Below are 18660 nucleotides of genomic sequence, written 5' to 3' on the forward strand. Positions count from 1 at the left end.
CACAATCGCCCATCGTACTGACATCTGGGATGCTTGTGTCATCAAGGTTAGCAGGGTCGGGTGTATTGACAAACCGAACCAATCGAGCAGGAACCCATCGGGGTGCTTCCGCATCCTGTGGGAAAAGACAAATGCTGCCAGGCAGCTGTATTAATACTGGCGCGGGTCGTTGCCACTCATTATTGACCTGGTCCTTCCATCTTGTCATATAAGCGCTGTGGGAGTAAGGTTACTACAAAATACCAAGACATCAAAAGGACGAGAGACAGACAACCTATTTAAGGTCACCTGGGCTAGAGCCTTTTCGACTCTAGTGATTGCTTCACGAACCTCCTGTGTAATGGCTCTAGGAGATGCGGGGTCTGCATCTCCTTTCAACATGTCAAAAAGAGGCTTCAACTCTCCCGATGTAATAGAGAGCGAAGAGCGTATCCATGTTAGATCACTGCATAGGTGTTGGAAATCATGCAAGGTGCGAAGGTGAGCTACTGCCAATTTTGGTACTGCTGGAGCATAACTGCCTTTACTCAAATGGTATCCTAAATACTGAAAAGGCTCAGCCATTTGTAACTTCTCAGGAGCAATCTTTAGACCTGACATCAGTAAATGATTCTCCAGGTCCTGGGAACAGGCATACAGCAGGTCAGATGTGGGAGCTGCCAGTAACAAATCCATATAATGATATACATGCACTTGTGAATGTTTGACTCTAACAGGAGCAATGGCTCTGGAGACATAAATTTGGCAAATAGTGGGACCATACCCTGAGGAAGGCACACCCATTAATATCTATCATGCGGAGCAGCAGCATTAATGGCCGGAATAGAAAAAGCAAAGTGTTTGGAATCTTGATCATGTAATGGAATAGTGAAAAAACAATCCTTAAGATCTAGGATCAAGATATAATGATCTTCTGCCGCCCGCTGCTCCCCTCAGCAGTGTACTTCGGTCCTTCTGCCTGCTCTGCACCCCGCTCTGGCTCTGGTGAATTCTCTCACCCTCCCGCACTTCTGACTGTACCCAGTGCATGTATAAACAAACAAACAAACAAGTAAAATAAATAAATAAAGCATGCCTCTATTAAAAAAAAAAAAAAAAAGATATAATGATCTTGTGGAATGGCACTTGGAGAGGGAATGCCAGGTTGCACTGGTCCCATAATCTCCATAGTCGCATTCACTGCCCTAAGGTCCTGTAATAGTCTCCATTTTCCGGACTTCTTTTTGATAACAAAGATGGGAGTATTCCAGGGGGAGGTAGATGGGACTAAGTGTCCAGCCTGTAGCTGTTCTTCTACTAACATTCTTGTGGCCTCTAACTTCTCTTTCAGCAAGGGCCACTGTGGTACCCACACAGGTGTGTCAGATTTCCAGGTGATAGGAATGGGCGCGGGTGGAGGCCTAATCACAGCGGCCCCTAGAAAAAAGGGTAACCGAGCCCTCGTTTATCCCCCGCTTCCCTCGTCACTTCCTGTAGATTAAAAGAGGGAGACCCTTGCTGTTGTTTACCCAAACCTTGTCCAGGCACGTAGCCCTGATTAATCATCATTTGGCCAGCTGGACAATCCGTGACTAATGAAGCCCCCATCTCCACCAGAATATCTCGTCCCCAGAGGTTCATGGGGATTCCGGGGAGGACATAAGGTTGAAATTTTATCTCCCACATCTGTTAAAGATTTGAAGACTTTAAAGGAGGCAGTTACTCAGTATGGCCTCCAGAGCAGACCTCTCCTGTTGCGCCCACTGCTCCCCTCATCAGTGTATTTCATCAGTCTGCCTGTTCTGTTCCCCACTTTGTCTCTGGTGAATCCTCTCACCCTCCCGTACATCCAGCCTGTACCCCAGCTCTTGTATAAAAAATAAATAAATCTTAAAAAAAAGTTTCCTTAATCAAGAGCTTCTTGTTGAAGTGTTTTATTCTGTTTTTTATCTTTTTTTAATATTTTAAATTTCTCTCTCTTGATTCTCTTCCCCTTCAACATTTTCACTCCAAAAGGTTTCTCTCCTTTCACCTTCTCTCCAAAGATAATGTCTGAGACTAGCCTATCAAGCCCAAATACTTTCAATTACCTTCTTTAGTCAATGCTTCAATGTTATGTTTTGATACATTGTCAAAGTATAGTGTCCTGGAAATGTTACTTTTCCTTCGTTGTACTACTCTGTACAATTTCAAAAGAACCATATTTTAGTTATTCTTTATTTAAGTTATGAGGACCCAGAAAAATTATACTCTATACCTGAATAATGAAATGAAAATATGGGAGAAAATTTTTAGTTTGAACTACTTTATCTTCTCTTTTTAGATTAAGTTAGAATATGAAGGAACATCATTTTCTGAGTGGAGTGTGCCACAGACTTGCTCTATAAAAGACAAAAGGTAAGATTTTTGCAATGAATGTCAACATATATATATATATATATATATATATTTACATCTGAAAAAAGCATTCATGTAGTGTGGAATTTTAGATTCAAGGTTATAATTCAAGGTAAATTTCTTCTCATTAAATAGATGTGAAAAGAAATAAAAATAGCTTTGAAAATAAAACAGAAGTAAAATAATGTTATTTTAAAATTTTTATTATTAGCTGACAGCAGTTTTGAAAGTTAAAAAGTAATAGGGGGATTTCTACTACTGTTGTATGCATCTGTACTTATTCCTCCTTTCCCATTGTTTTTTAAATGCTAGCTCACCTCGGACAGAGTTGCGTTGTTCTTCTGCTGGTGTTCAGACTATAAAACCAATTGTTACAGGCCCAGTAAGTTGATTTTAATAATTTATTAAATCTTGAATAATCATCTCTGTTACACTTTGTCTTTTTAAACTTTCAAACTAATTTGAACTATTTTAACTAGTATAAATTGTAACCACAGATAAGGTTACTTTAAAAATTATTGTCAGTGTCATTACTTTTTAGCTATGTATTGTAGCAAATTATGTTATCAAAAAATAGATGATTTTTCCTTACTCTTTTTATTTAAGTATATTAAAGTCCAACCTCACCACTTAAATGATAAGTTTTCCCAGCAGAGTGGTTTTCATATCACATACTTCTATGGCAATTATGCAGGTTAAGAGCATTTCTAGTACTTTTTTACCTCCATTATATTTTCTTCAAGAAATAATATGTGAATTCAAACAAATGTGAGTAATGTTGACATCTCTCTAGTTTAAAAAAAAGAGGAGTAAAGCACATTAAAACATTGATAGTTTATTAGCTAGTAACAAAGTACTGGTCACCTAGCCAATGTCCCCACACAAGTGTGTTGGAAGTCACTGTTAGACTCCATGTGACAAATATGCCCTCACCTTGGGCTTTGTGTTTTTTTGTAATATTTTTTATTTTCAGAGACAGAGTGAGGTGGCAGAGTCCAGATGAGATGAATATTATTTCATTTTTCAATTCCTATGGAGTGAAAAATATTTGAATTTGTCTTTTTGAGTTTATGAGTATTTACCAGTTTTAGTAAACCATGTGAATGTGAAAGGATGTAAAAAATATATAGATACATGTATATTTGTGAATATCTTTGTTACCTATAGAAAAAATCTTCAACTCTTACAACTTGTAAAGGGATACATGTGACTTTGAAATGCACTCTAAAGCACAACTAAAAAATCTCTCTAGGCATTACCAAATATCCCTGACAAGTAAAATCATCCCTGCCCAAGAAATGAATTCAGTAAGGAAGATTATCTAGGAAAACTCAGTTTTCCTTTATACACTCACAAAAAACACTGTTGTGAGCAGACATTGAGTTGGGGGGGGGTTGGGGGGGAGCAGTGCAGTCTTTTACACTATCAGTTCTCCAACACCAGTTAGGTGTCCTACAATTCAAAGTTCTGACACTACCTGCAGTTAGTGTCACATCTCACAAGTTAAGGGTTCAGCCCCATGAGACTGTCCCAACTTCAGATGCAATTCAAAGCCCCAGACTGTCATCTGTTCTTCTGAATGACTGACTATAAAACCAGGTTCTCACAGACTTTTCAGATTTGATGATTTTCTCGAATAGCTCACAGAACCCAGGGATACACATTTACTAAGTAAAATAAAAGATATGACAAAAGATACCAATGAAGGGCCTCCCCGGTGGCACAGTGGTTGAGCACTGGGCTGCGAAGCTGCCCGCAGCCTCTGCAGCACCAGTTAGATCCCCGGCCTCCAGTGAGGGTCCCACATGGTGGGCAGATCTCTCCTGCTGCACCTGCTGTTCCACTCAGCAGACTTCCTCAGTCTGCCTGTTCTGCTCCCCGCTCTGGCTCTGGTGAATTCTCTCACCCTCCCGTGTTTCTGACTGTACCCTGTGCTTGTATAAAAAATGAATAAATAAATAAATCTTAAAAAAAAAAAAAAACTGTGGTAAACTTAAGAATAAATAGCCTGACTTGGGGCATTTATAAAAAAAAAAAAAAAAAGATACCAATGACTAGCCAGATGTCGCAGGACATAGAGTGAGATACGCAAGGTTTCCAGATTTAGGAGCTACTGTTCTTGTAGGGTAGGGAAGTGTCACCCTTCCGTTGATGTGTCTGCCAACCTAGAAGCTCTTAGAATTCTATACATTCATTTTTTATGGAGACGTCATCATATAGACATGATTAATTAAAACTCATTTTCTCCCTATTCTGGAGAGTAGAGCAGTGATATTGAAAGTCCCAAACTTGTAGTGTGGCTTGGTCTTTGTAGTGACCAACCTCCATCCAGGGCCTGACCAAAAATTTCCTTATTAGGACAAAAGACACTCCTTTCACCCAAGAAATTCTAAGGTATTTGCAAGTTCTAGATCAGGAACTTGATTCAAGGCCCACATATTGGAAGGAAATAGGTATGTAAGTAAGGTTACCAAGTCATCTAAATTTGCCATTCTGATAGTATATTCTTAATCATAGAGAGTCGCTAAACTGGTATTAAATGCATATTTATTAATTTCATTTTGAAATTTATACTTCTTCTATTGTTAGATAAATAACTTAGTGCTTCTGTGACTTCTATGCCTGTATTCAAATTTGTATTTACATGAAAGCTCATATATCTCTTATTTTTTTGCATTTTCTATTAGGATGTAGAAGAAGAACGCTACTTATCTATAGCCAACTCTTATATTTGCTTTCTGTGGTATTATCATGTTACGTAAGTAATACAATATTGAATATAAAGGTAACTAGTATTTTTAAAGACTATTTAGCATTAGCTTTTAATTAACCACAAATAGATGATAACATTGTTTCCATATAAGTTTTCATTTACCAATGAAGATATCCTCAGATATACTCCCAAACTAATATTGAAGAACAAACAATATAAATAATAGCAACTACTATTTGAAAAGTTACTTCATCACATGTTTACACTTTATGTTTATTATTGCTCTATTTTCATAGTAACAGCATAAATATTTTGTAAATAAGGAAATGTAAGTCTGGATAGGTGAAAATAATTTGTACAAAAACAAAAAGCTATTTAAAGATACCTTTGGGATTCAACTCTGGTTTTTCAGGTTATTGGATTCTTTTATTTCCATTATATTCTAGAAGAGCTGTTATTATAGCTCTTCAACCCATTTTGAGTGTGAATGAATAATACTAAGAAAAGAAAGCCATCATAAGAAAAATAATTAGCTGTATTATAAAGTCATTTAATTATGAAATTGGAAAGTGTTTAAAGTGTCAATGAAGCAGAATATTTTCTAGAATCATTGTCCTGAGTTCTGTTTAAGATACAAAGAATTGTTTTATATGGTCCTTGATCTCCAGCTGATTGTAATGTATGTATTTCTTTCTATTTACCTAACATCCCTTCTTTTGGGAGGACCCATGCCTCCACTATTCTTTGATGAAATTGTTAATTTCATGTGATTTATATGGTACTAACACTACAACCCCTCCCTTCATGGGATACAGTGACTTACTGAGGACCAGCATATGATGCAGGTCGAACTTAATTGGAATACGCATGTCTTTAGTAAAGGGTAGCTGTTACTGATACTTTTATGTTCCATTTCACATGATGGTCCCTTTATATCACATGGCTCTGCATTTTATCTTCAATTTCAGGATTGAAAGTGCTGATAACTAAATTTCATCAATTCCTCCAGGCTACTCATTTAGCTATTCCTCTCCAAATTACTGTTACCTCCCCAGAATCTGATCAAGAATCAAGCATTGGGTCTCTGCTATTTATGAAACTGGCAGACTTGTATCCTTATTGGAAGTTTCAGAGATGCTAATCACCAGCCTCCCCTCTGAAGTTCTGAACTAGTTGAGACATAGATAAGGGAAAATTTGGGGATAAAAGTTACTGGTATTTCTTTATTGGAGAATAGAACCTGCTTCTGTGGTCAACTGCGCTAATGTCTACTTCCCTGAGAGACTGAGAATCATTAGAGACAATCTGCCAAGAAAGTATTTGTAGCCAGTTTCATGAATTTCTGATTTCACTCACACATGCTGAGTCTCAAGAACTGGTAAAAGAGAGGCCTTCAGACTACCCCAATCCAGATATGATCCCTCCAGTGTGGTGGGAAAGAATTGGGGTGTAGGCTACAAGGGTGGGAATGAAAGAATTCACCAGAGACAGTGGGAACAGGGAAAGAAAGATTTATTGATACACTGCTAAGAGAAGCAGTGGGCAAGATAGAAGTTTGTGCATGAAGAGGGATTTGGGGCTCCCTATTATAACCTGTTTTACGTTGTTTTTTCATGATTGGGGAGTGCGTTTGGTCCATTTAGTCCTGGAATGTCAGGTCATGGGTGTTCACCTTTGAACAGACTGTGTCCTTGCCCAGCTTCTGCATTCCAGACAAAGTGATCTGTCATATGGCCTGGTTCCCATAGCAACCTTATCAATTCCCTTTATCCCAAACCATCCTGCTAGGCAAGGGGTGGGGGCTTAGATTTCAACCTCATTAAATGATACTCCAACAACCAGGAAAGCAAAAACAGGAGCAACACATACCCAGAATGGCTGTTAGCCCAAAGGAGAAAACTCAATGGAAATTAAGTGTTTCTCTGTTACAAATATTAAAATATTCATATCTATCACATACAAAAATTTTAAAGAATAAAATGAGGCCAATACCTGTGTATCTATTTGTATAAGTCAGGACATAGAGCATTACCAGTACCTTAGAATCTGCTTCATGCCCCTATCCATCACATCGTATTCCTCTCCCAAGAGGAAAAGTATGAATCACTATCCTGAATATTGTATAATAAATTTGCTTTGTTTTGTTTAGTGTTTTGCCAACAGTAACTGACTGAAGTAAGCTGTTTAGTTCTGTCGTGTTTAGAATGTTATTTAAATTGCATCATATGGTATGATTTGCTTGTTTCACTAAATATTTTTGAGACTTACCCATGTTTAAACAAGAATCTTTAGTTCTTGCATTGTTACTACTTTGAGTTATTTTATTTTATGACTGTATTTTCTTTTTTATGACTGTAAATGTGGTATTTGCTTGCAAAATATAGTACCTTGTGACTGAGACTCTGAGTAGCCCTGGTATTAACTGGGAACTTTTTAGAAGTTCAGAATCTCAGACCTCCTTCCAGACCTGCTAGATCAAAAATATACATTTTAACAAGATTGTGTCGACATTTGGCATTATGTTTGGGAAGTACCAATCTAATGCACATAAATAAAAATATAAGTTTCTCTAAGATATCAAAGTAGAATTGCCTAGAAATAGGATATGCACTTGTTCAACTTCACTAGGAAATACGTCAGTGATTTTTGAAATGATTGTCCAAATTTACATCTACATCGGCAGATGATAAAAAATTTCATTGTGTTACAGCCTCACTAACATGTAATATTATCTGAAATTTATTTCCAATTTAGTACGTATGAACTTACGTTATTATGCTTTTCATTTCCATTTACCTGAACACTATTAAGCACATTTCTATATATTCATGAGTAATTGTTCTTCCTTCTCTGTTAAATATTTTTTACCCATTTTGAGTTATTCTTATGTTTCATAATAACTTATAAGATTCCATTACATTTGGCTTTCTAGGATATTGTCATATATTTTGAAATTATTTTATCCTAGTTTTGGTTCTTATGATTTTGGTTCTTATGATACTGATTGATAACAGAGGTCCTTACTATTATAAGTGAATTTATTGACTCTTTTCCTTATGGGTTTATGCCTTTTTAAATCTATTTAAGAAATCTTTATCTCCATAGTCACCAAAAAACTCATATATTTTCAAATATATATTAATATATGCTATATGCTATATATTTTATATCATGTGTTTTATATAATTTTATATATGTGAGTAAATTTTATACATGTGAGTAAATACATTAAATTATATAAAACATATATGATATAAAATATCCATATATTTATAAAGTTATAATACATTTTATAAAATAAATTTATAAATATATAATAAATATATATTTATAAGTTCTATATAGTTTTACTTCTACAATTAAGTCTTTAATCTACCTGGAATTAGCTATTGTACATACTTGAAGATAGGATTCCAATTGAATGTTTTGCATGAATGATTCATTTTCTCAGATCCATTTATTGAATAATCTATTTTCTATTATGTCTGCTCTGTTGTAAGTCAATTTTTCATGTATGTATGAGTCTCTTTCTAGACTGGCTATTCTATTTCATTTATCTGTTTATACATGAACTAATACTACATTACTTTTATTACTATAACTTTATTTTTAAAATCTAAGAAGTGGTAGTACAACTACCAAGTATCTCCTGTCATATTTCAGAAGTTTCTTAACTATCTCACTCTTGTTTTTTTCCCTGTAAATTTTTGGAATTGGCTTGTCAAATTATACAAAATCCCTACTTGAGATTTTTTGAATTTGTCTAAATATTTTAATAAATTTAAGAAATCATTCAACTCAAGAACAATATATAATCCTTCATTTATTTTCATCTTTTTACATATCTGCCAATAAAATTTCATAATTTTTCCATACAGGGGCCAGGACATAGTTGTTAAAGTTATACCTAGCTACTTATATTGTTACTATTGCAAATAGTCAAATTTTAAAAACTATTATTATCTAACCTGTTCTCTTTTTGTATAGAATACCGTTTACTTATAGATGTTGATTTTCGTGTTCAGTAATCTTTGCTAACTTCTGTATTCTGATTATTTATTTATATATTCTCTTAGAATTTTTAAAAATCATATCACCTGAAAAATAATGATGGTTTCATTTATTCCTTCCCAATATGTATCTTTTTTTTTTTAAGATTTATTTATTTATTTATTTATACAAGCACTGGGTACAGTCAGGAGTGTAGGAGGGTGAGAGAATTCACCAGAGCCAGAGCAGGGAACAAAACAGGCAGACTGATGAAATACACTGCTGAGGGGAGCAGCGGGAGCAGCAGGAGAGGTCTGTGCTCCATGTGGGACCCTTGCTGGTGGCCGGGGATGGAACCGGCGCTGCAGAGGCTTCGGCAGCTTCGCAGCGCGGCGCTCAACTGCTGTGCCACCAGGGGAGGTCCCCAATATGTATGTCTTTTGTGGCTTTTATTCTTACTACATGACTCCAACATCAAATACATTATTCCCTGAAAGGGTGATATCAAACCTCCTTGTTTACTCCTTATCTCAAAAGAGAGGCTGTAACCATTTCGCTATTGCTTAATATTTGTTAACAGGTCACTGTTAACTATTAAGGAAGTTCCCTTTTCACTCCAAATTCACTGGAAATTTTTCTTATGTTGAAATTCATTCAATGTTGAAATTCATTCAATTTTTTTTATGCTTTCATTCAGAAGTTCACATTATATTTCTCCTTTTCTATGTTAATCTGTTTAATAATAGTTAATATTTCCACATCAATCTAATCTTGTATGTCCAAAATAAACATACTTGGTCTTGATGAATTATCTTTCATTTACATTGATGGTTTGGTTTGCTCTGTCTGTGCGTGTGTATGTGTGTGTGTGTGTTCATGAGTAAGAATGGCCTGAAGTTTACTCCCCTTATACTACTTTTTTCTACTTTTGATATCAAGACTGAGTTAGACACAGCACTTAAGTTAGGAGTATTATTTTTTTTTTTTTCGGAGAGATTTATGTAAGTTTGGAAAGATATGTCCCATGACTGTTTGATGAAAACCTGTATAGAAATCTAGTTCTATCTGGATTTGTTTGGAGGAAGAGGGGAAAAGATTCCCTAACTATTGATTGGACTTTTTTAACGGTTATAGTACTATTTTAGAGTTCTAATTATTATGAAATCCATTTTTGGAAGTAGATTTTTTCCCAAAGAATTTACCTATGTCTTTAATATCAATTTTAATGTCATAAAATTCTCTTTCATTTGCATCTCTAAGATAATTATACTTAGGCCTCTCTTTTAACATTTCTGGTTTTTTTTTTTTTTTTTTTGTGTGTGTGTGTGTGTGTGTGTGTGTGTGTGTGTGTCTTCTGTTTCCTTGCTCTTCTTCCTAGAGCAATTTCTATTTTACTAGTCTTTTAAGAGAACTACTTTTTGACTTTGTTGGGTGGGGTTTCCTATGTTTTTCTATTTTACCTCAACTCATATACTCCAGTATTTCCTCTTTTGAGTTTTTTTAATAAAACTTATTAAACTTATTTAGCCCATTAACTTGAGGCATTCGTTTTTCTAATAGATGTGATAAGGAAGGCAATACATTTTTTTAAAAATTTATTTTATTTATACAAGAGCTGGGGTACAGGCCAGATGTGTGGGAGGGTGAGAGGATTCACCAGAGACAGAGCAGGAAACAGAACAGGTAGACTGATGAAATACACTGCTGAGGGGAGCAGCGGGGGAGACAGGAGAGGTCTGCTCGCCATGTGGGTTGCTCCGAGGCTGGCAGGGATCCAACCCGCAATGCAGAGGCTGCGGACTGCTTCACAGCACTGCACTCAACCGCCTGTGCTACCAGGAAGTCCCCAAGGCATACATTTCTTCTAAGTACCTTTCTCTACTACTGCATTCAACAAGTATTAGAAATATCTCATAATTGTAATTTTTTGCTATTTCTCAGAAATAATTTTCTAATATGCTATAATTTGTTTGATCAATGAGTTATTTAAAAATGCATTTTCCAATTTAAAAACATATTAGTCTTTCAAATTATTCTTTTATTATTGAATTCTAGTCTAATTATTTGTAATCAGAGAAGTATTGGAGTCGAATTTTTGGCTTGGCATGTAATCAAATTTTATAAATATCCCCTGTGTAGCTAAAGAAATATATTCCCTATTGTTGGTGAAGTGTTCTATTCTTGTCCAGTAGAACTTGTCTAGTAAATTGTTAACTGAACTGTTCAAATCTTCTGTGTACTTATTGGTTTCATCAGCCTGATTTATTGACTAAGGAGATTTGTGCGAAAAGTTCCCACTATGATGGTAGATATGTCATTTTTCCTTGTTAGGTACCTAGATTTTTGTTTTATATTTTCAGATATTGTTTTAGGTGCATGTAACTCAGAATTATTAAGATTTTTGAAAATGAACCATTATATGTAGTGATTTTATTTCTCACTTGCAATGCTTTTTTTGATCCTTTGTGGGTTTTTTTCTTATATCAATATATTTATTTATTTATTTTTTAAAAGATTTATTTATTTATTTATACAAGCACTGGATACAGTCAGAAGCACGGGAGGGTGAGAGAATTCACCAGAGCCAGAGCAGGGAGCAGAGCAGGCAGAAGGACCGAAGTACACTGCTGAGGGGAGCAGTGGGCTGCAGGAGAGGTCTGCGTGCCATGTGGGACCCTCCTCCAGTGGCCGGGGAGCAGCCGGGGATCGAATTGGTGCTGCAGAGGCTGCGGGCAGCTTCTCAACCCAGCACTCAACTGCTGCGCCACCAGGGAGGCCCATATTCATTTATTTTTATCTATCCTTTGATATTCAATTTTTATGTATTTATAGGTGTTTCATATGTAAATAGTATAAAACTGGATTTGCTTTGTATTCTTTTTTTAGATGTAATTGATGTATATATTTCAAAATGACCACTACAATAACTTTAGTTAATATTCATCACTATAGATAGTTACAGATGAAAACTTTTAAGATTTACTCTTTTTGGCATTATTAACTATGGCCCCCATGCTGTATATTATATCCCCATGACTTACTTTATAGTTGGGAGTTTGTACATTTAAACCCCTCTACCATACCTGTTCAACATTCCCTCCCACACACCTGCATGCTTTTCCTATCTCTGATAATCATTTGTCTGTTCTCAGTATCCATGAGCTTTGTATTTGTTTTTTTTTTTTCCCTTGAAGATTCCATAGATACATGAGATCTTACAGACTGTGTCTTTGTCTTTTTCACTTACTTCACCTAGCCTAATCCCCTCAAGTTCCATTGATGTTGCAAATTGAAAGATTTTTTTCTTATGGTTCAATGATACTCCATTGTGTGTATGTATATATGTATGTGTGTGTATATACATGTACACATATATGTGTGTGTATATACCACGTATATCACAACTTCTTTACCCATTCATCCATTTTGAATGTTTAGTTTTCTGCCATATCTTGGCTATTGTAAATAATGCTTCATGCTTCATTGAACGTAGAGGTACTTATATGTTATCTAGATGCTTATTTTGTTTCTTTGAATAAATACCCAGAAGTGGAATTTTTGGATCATATCATCGTTCTATTTTTAATTTTTTTAGAATACTCCATAGTGTTCTTGCAGTGACTACACCAATTTACACTCCCACCAATAGTAGGGTTCATTTTCTCCACATCCACTCCAACACTTGCTGTTACTTGTGTTTTAGATTATAATCATTCTCCTAGATGTTAGGTGATATCTCATTGTAGTCTTGATTCATGTTTACCCGGTAGTGAGTGACATTAAACAACTTTTTATGTACCAGTATCTTTGTGTCTGCTTTGGAAAAATGTCTGTTCAGATCTTCTGCCAGTGTTTTTATTGAATTGTGTGGTTTTTTGGCTATTGAATTGTATGTTTTTCATATATTTTTAGATATTAATCCTTTAGCAGATATGACTAACAAATATTTTTCCCAATCATTATATTGCCTTTTCATATTGTTGATTTTTCTTCTACTATGCAGAAACTTTTTAGTTTGATGTTGTCCCATTTATTTTTTTTTGCATTTATTGGCTTTACTTTTGATATCAAAATAAGAAATCACCACCAGGACCAATGTCAAGGAGCTTACCTACTAGGAGTTTTATGGTTTGAGGTCTCACATTTTTCCTTTTGATCCATTTAGAGTTAATTTTTTTGTGTGGTGTAGGATAGTGGTTCAATTTCATTCTTTTGCATGTGGCTATACAATTTTCCAAACATCATTTATTAAAGAGCCTGTCCTTTCCCTTTTGTGTATTCTTGGCTCTTTTGTCATAATCAAGTGGCCATACATGTGTAGGTTTATTTCTGGACTCTCTATTCTGCCCCACTGATCTATGTACTCTTTTGTATTTGGCTTCTTATCCACAATATAAAATTCTTGAAACAAATCTATATTGTTCTGTATTTTGATGGTTTCTTCCTTTTTATTAAGTAATTATATAATTATATAATCATTCTATAATTATACCTCAATTTGTTCATCTATTGTCTCTTTTTTGTACATTTGGGATTTGGGGCATTTATGAATAAAGCTACTATGTACCTTTTTATTATACAAAAGTGTTTTTGCAGACATTTTAATTTCCTTTTCTCATGATGTTAAATTGTTCCCTTTTTTAACTAAGCTAAGCTTGGAGTGTAACAACTATTCATTGTTGAGAATCAACATGTATATATATACTATATTAACTTCACCATTAAAAGTCCAAATCTCTTCTTTGCCATACCATCGTTCCCTTTTTACTGATTTATCCACCCTCTTCTAGTAACCAAAACTTTATCTGTTATATATACTATGTATACCATCTAAGAGTGGAATCATATGATGTTTTTCTTTGTATGGCATATTTCACTAAGCATAATTCCTTTAGGTGCCTCCATGTTGCAAATGGCAGGGTTTTATTAATTTTTATAGTGGAACAGTATTCCATTTGGTATGTATACCTTTTTTCTTTATCCATTCTTCAATCAGTGGGTACTTAGATTGCCTCCAGTTCTTGGCTATTGTAAATAATGCTACAATAAACATGGGAAGGGATGAATATATCTCTTTGAATTAGTGTTTTTGTATTGGGGGGTAAATATCTAGAAGTGGGATAACTGAATCATATGTTTTTTCTATTAATTTTTTTGAGGAAACTCCATACTGTTTTCCATAATGTCTGTACCAATTTAGCTTCCCACCAACACTATACAAGGGTTCCTCCCCATCTATCCCTTCTACCCACATCCTCTCCAACACTTGTTTCTTATCTTTTGGATAACAGCATTCTCACAGGTCTAAGGTGATAGCTAATAGTTTTGATTTGCATTTATCTAATAAGAAGATATGATGAACATCTTTTCAAGTGCCTACCACCCAGCTACATGTCTTCTTTGGAGAAGTGTTTATTCACCTCCTCTCTGCATTTTTAAATGAGATTGTTTTATTATGAGTTCTTTGTGTAATTTGGTTATTAAACCATGTTGAATATATGCTGTGCAAATCTCTTCTCCCCTTCAGTAGGATATTTGTTCATTTGGATGCAGGTTTCTTTCAGTCACAGAAGATCTTTAGTTTGATGTAGTCCCATTTGTTTTTTTATTTTTGTTTCCCTTGCCATTGGAGTCAATCCACAAATGTATTTTTAAGGCTGAGGTCAAGGACTCTATCACCAATGTTTTCTTATATATTTTGCAGTTTTAAATTTTATATTCAAGTCTTTAACCCATTGGAAGTAATTTTTTATAGAGGCATGTTTTTTTTTTATTTATTTATTTGTTTGCTTTGTTTTTTGTTTTTTATACATGCAGTGGGCACAGTCAGAAGCGCAGGAGGGTGATGGAAGTAATTTTTATGTATGGTGTTATATAGCGGTCTAGATTTCCTTTTTTTTTAAGCAATTTCTTTTTTTTTTAAAAGATTTATTTTTATTTATACAAGTACTGGGTACAGTCAGAAGCACAGGAGGGTGACAGAATTCACCAGAGCCAGAGCAGGAAACAAAACAGGCAGACTGACAAAGTACACTGCTGAGGGGAGCAGCGGGCGGCAGGAGAGATCTGTGCACCATGTGGGACTCTTGCCTGGGGGCCAGGGATCGAATCGGTGCTATAGAGGCAGCGGGCAGCTTAGCAACCCAGCGCTCAAGCGCTGCTGCACCAGGGAAGCCCGATTCATTCTTTTGCATGTGTCTGTCCAGTTTTTCCAGTAGCATTTATTGAAGAAATTTTCCTTTGTTCCAGGATAAGCTCTTGGGTCCTTTTTCATAAATTGTCCATATGTGTGTGGTTTTACTTCTGGGTTCTCAATTTGTTCCATTGATCTGTGTGTCAGTTTTAATTACAATCATTTAATAGTATAGTTAGAAGTTGGGGAGCATGATACCGCCATTTTTGCTCCTTTTTTCTCAAGAGTGTTTTTGCTATTTGAATCTTTTGCTGTTCCAAATAAATTTCATGATTTCTTTGTTTTATTTCTGTGAAGAATCACATTGCAGTTTTGGTAGGGCTTGCATTGAATCTGTGTGTTTATTTATGTAATATAGCCATTTTAACAATTCTTTAGTTCTTACGATCTGTGACAATGAGATGGATACCTTTCCCTATCTTTGTGTTTTCTATTTCTTTCAACAACATCTTCCTATTTTCAGTATAGAGGTCTTTCACTTCTGTCATTAAATTTATTCTTAATGATTTAAATCTTTTTGATATGGTTGTAAACTGGATTGTTTTCCTGATTTCACTTTCAGCTAGTTCATTATTTGCATATAGCAATGCAACAGATTTTTGCATATTAATTTTGTATCATGCCAACTTGTTTTTGTTTTTGTTATTTCTAATACATTTTTATTTTTATTTTTTTTAACTTTTTTAAATTTAATTTATTTATACAAGCACTGGGTACAGTCAGAAGCGTGGGAGGGTGAGAGAATTCACCAGAGACAGAGCGGGGAACAGAACAGGCAGACTGACGAAGAAACACACTGCTGAGGGGAGCAGCGAGCGGCAGGAGAGGTCTGTGTGCCATTCGGGACCCTCGCCAGGCGGCCGGGGATTGAACCGGCAATGCAGAGGCTGTGGGCAACTTTGCAACCCAGCGCTCAAGCGCTGCACCACTGGGGAGGCCCCTCTAATGCATTTTTACTGGAGTATTTGGGATTTTCTATGTGTGTTATTATGTCATCTGTACATAACAATAGTTTTACTATAAATTATATACTGTATAATGTTTTATGTTGAATGATCATGTCAGAATTTTAAGGAGGATTGATCATGCAACAGTGGGTCTGTGAACTTTCGGTATTGTTAAAGTATGTATCACCAAGCCCCTAAGACTTTTGTGGTGACACACAGAATCAATAAGTGTATGTAGATGTAGACATTTGTATGTTTTCTTATATTCAGCTTTTACTTGCTTATGTATTTATAATAGATTACTTTTACAGGATAATGAAAGAATAAGAAGCATATATATTGACAACAATATTCAAACTAATATTTAGCATGCTGTATATTAAATATTGTTACTTGTTTTTCCCAACAGATACTTCCCTGACAATAAAACTCAGGTAAACATTTTTAAAAGCAACTATAAACCAGGGACATACTACAGTGGGGGACATACTACAGTGGGGTTAGGATCAAAACGAGGGTGGTGGGAGTTGTATGGGGATTATAACCAAGATGAAAATGCATATATTGTGCAAAAATGAAAAATGATGTAAGAAATATATAAAAATTAAAAAAAGTTCTATGTATCCTGTTGCTACTATATCATACCCCTCTTGTCATCCATAATTACCAGAAGAGGAATTTTCCCAAACTAATTTTTCAACAAAATTTGCTTATAGTAGAAGTACCCAAGGTGTGATCCACAAGACCTTTTTCCGGAGGTCCATGAGATCTATCCTTTTCCACATTTTCCCATATGTTTTCACCAAAACAATGTATAACAATAACTTGAATATAGAAGCAGAGATGCAATCCAGCTTTCTTCTATTAAACAAGATATTAAAGAGATTTCTTAACAATAATGTACAAGTCATTCTTCTAATTTTTTTTGTTTTAGAAAATAGTTATTTTTCCATAAAATAATGTTAAATATGTCAATATGCATGTATTTATCACAGTTTTTAAAAATAATAAATATATCTAAATGCTTTGTTTTATTTTGCTGCATAGTAAATATTGATAGATCTAACATACATGAAACAAAAGCTCCATGGGATTCTAAACGATTTTTAAGGCTGCAAGGGGCCTTGATCATCAAAGGTTTTAAAACTATACATGAGAAAACAGTTAATAGTATGATAGAGAGCTATATTTGAAATTTTAAAAATTAAAATGTGATTGTTTAAAAATTAAATATATGGATATGTTAGTTTTTTTTAAACAGTGATTTATTGAAAAGATAACAGTAAAAAAATAATAAAACTTTAAGTTGGATTAAGTAGTTTAATGAGCTAATATATACTACTCCTACCTCACATCAAATTGATATAGAATTATTTTTAAAGACTGTAAACATACAATAAAGTAAAAATGATTCCTTATCAGGCAGTAAGGAATTTTAATATAAAACAAAGGAAAAGTTCTAACAATAGAATATATATTACCCAAAAAATGCAAAATAACATCCATCCAATTCAAAACACATCAGATGCCTTAAGAAAATATGTGGTATGATTCTAGGACAGACCTTTATGTTAACATAGGTGCAAGGGTATGTATAGAATTTAAAAGGAAATAAAAGAATTTTCTCACTCTCAGAAATGATTAAGGAAATCAAAGTTAGTGTTGTAAGATTCAATTCTGAACTAAGGTTTTAGAACAGAATATAAGTCTTAGTAGATAACAAGGAGTGTTGTTTTAATGTATATGTGGGGATAGATACCAAAGCCTCCAAATTGTGTGGGGAGTGAGGAGCTGAAATGGAACTCCCTATGTAAAGCTAGTAATTATAAAGGGAGTGTAAAATAGAGACTAGTAAAGCTACACTCACTGGCTAAGAGTAATTCGCAAAAAAACAAAAGATACATCTTTTAGGAGCCATAGATATTTACCTCTATGAAGTTTCAGATGTTTTCCTAGTTTATAGCTCAGGAGATCAGAGAAATAGAGGCAAGTAATAAACAGAAATGCAAACAGTAAAACTCATGGAGCCTAGACAGAGGCAATTAGAAAACCTGTCTTAATAATTAAGAGTGGGCCTCCCCTGGTGGCACAGCGGTTGCGAAGCTGCCCACAGCCTCTGCAGTGCCGGTTCGATCCCCCACCGCCGGCGAGGGTCCCACATGGCACACAGACCTCTCCTGCCACACCCACTGCTCCTCTCAGCAGTGTATTTCCATGGTCTGTCTGTTTTGCTCCCCACTCTGGCTCTGGTGAATTCTCTCACCCTTCCGCGCATCTGACTGTACCCAGTGCGTATAAATAAATAAATAAATATTTTAAAAAAAAATTAAGAGTGTACATTATTCTCAGAGAGAACAAATCATCTGATATAACCTCAAAATAAAAAGTATAAAACACAAAGAATCAAATTGCCTGGAATAGACGCACATATGAAAATGGAG

The 18660-nt window shown here is 35.0% G+C and overlaps 1 protein-coding gene across 2 annotated transcripts in view; it reads left to right on the forward strand.

The window, feature by feature from the left end:
* LOC119244526 (cation channel sperm-associated auxiliary subunit epsilon-like) overlaps window positions 1-16885 on the forward strand; it is a 30394-nt gene extending 13509 nt beyond the window's left edge. Inside the window, exons 3-6 of one of the 2 annotated variants that reach the window (XM_054694946.1) lie at window positions 2303-2376; window positions 2689-2758; window positions 5064-5134; window positions 16629-16885. In XM_054694946.1, coding sequence (XP_054550921.1) covers window positions 2303-2376; window positions 2689-2758; window positions 5064-5134; window positions 16629-16797 — 384 coding nt within the window. In that variant the 3' untranslated portion in view covers window positions 16798-16885. Of the gene's footprint in view, window positions 1-2302; window positions 2377-2688; window positions 2759-5063; window positions 5135-6057; window positions 7952-16628 lie in introns of those variants that run through there. The other variant, XM_037510308.2, reaches the window with a different exon arrangement.
* Window positions 16886-18660: the final 1775 nt, after the last annotated feature.

The sequence above is a fragment of the Talpa occidentalis genome, unplaced genomic scaffold (genome assembly GCF_014898055.3).
Source record: "Talpa occidentalis isolate TD23 unplaced genomic scaffold, MPIMG_talOcc4v2.1 talOcc4.14, whole genome shotgun sequence".
NCBI classification, from domain to species: domain Eukaryota; kingdom Metazoa; phylum Chordata; class Mammalia; order Eulipotyphla; family Talpidae; genus Talpa; species Talpa occidentalis.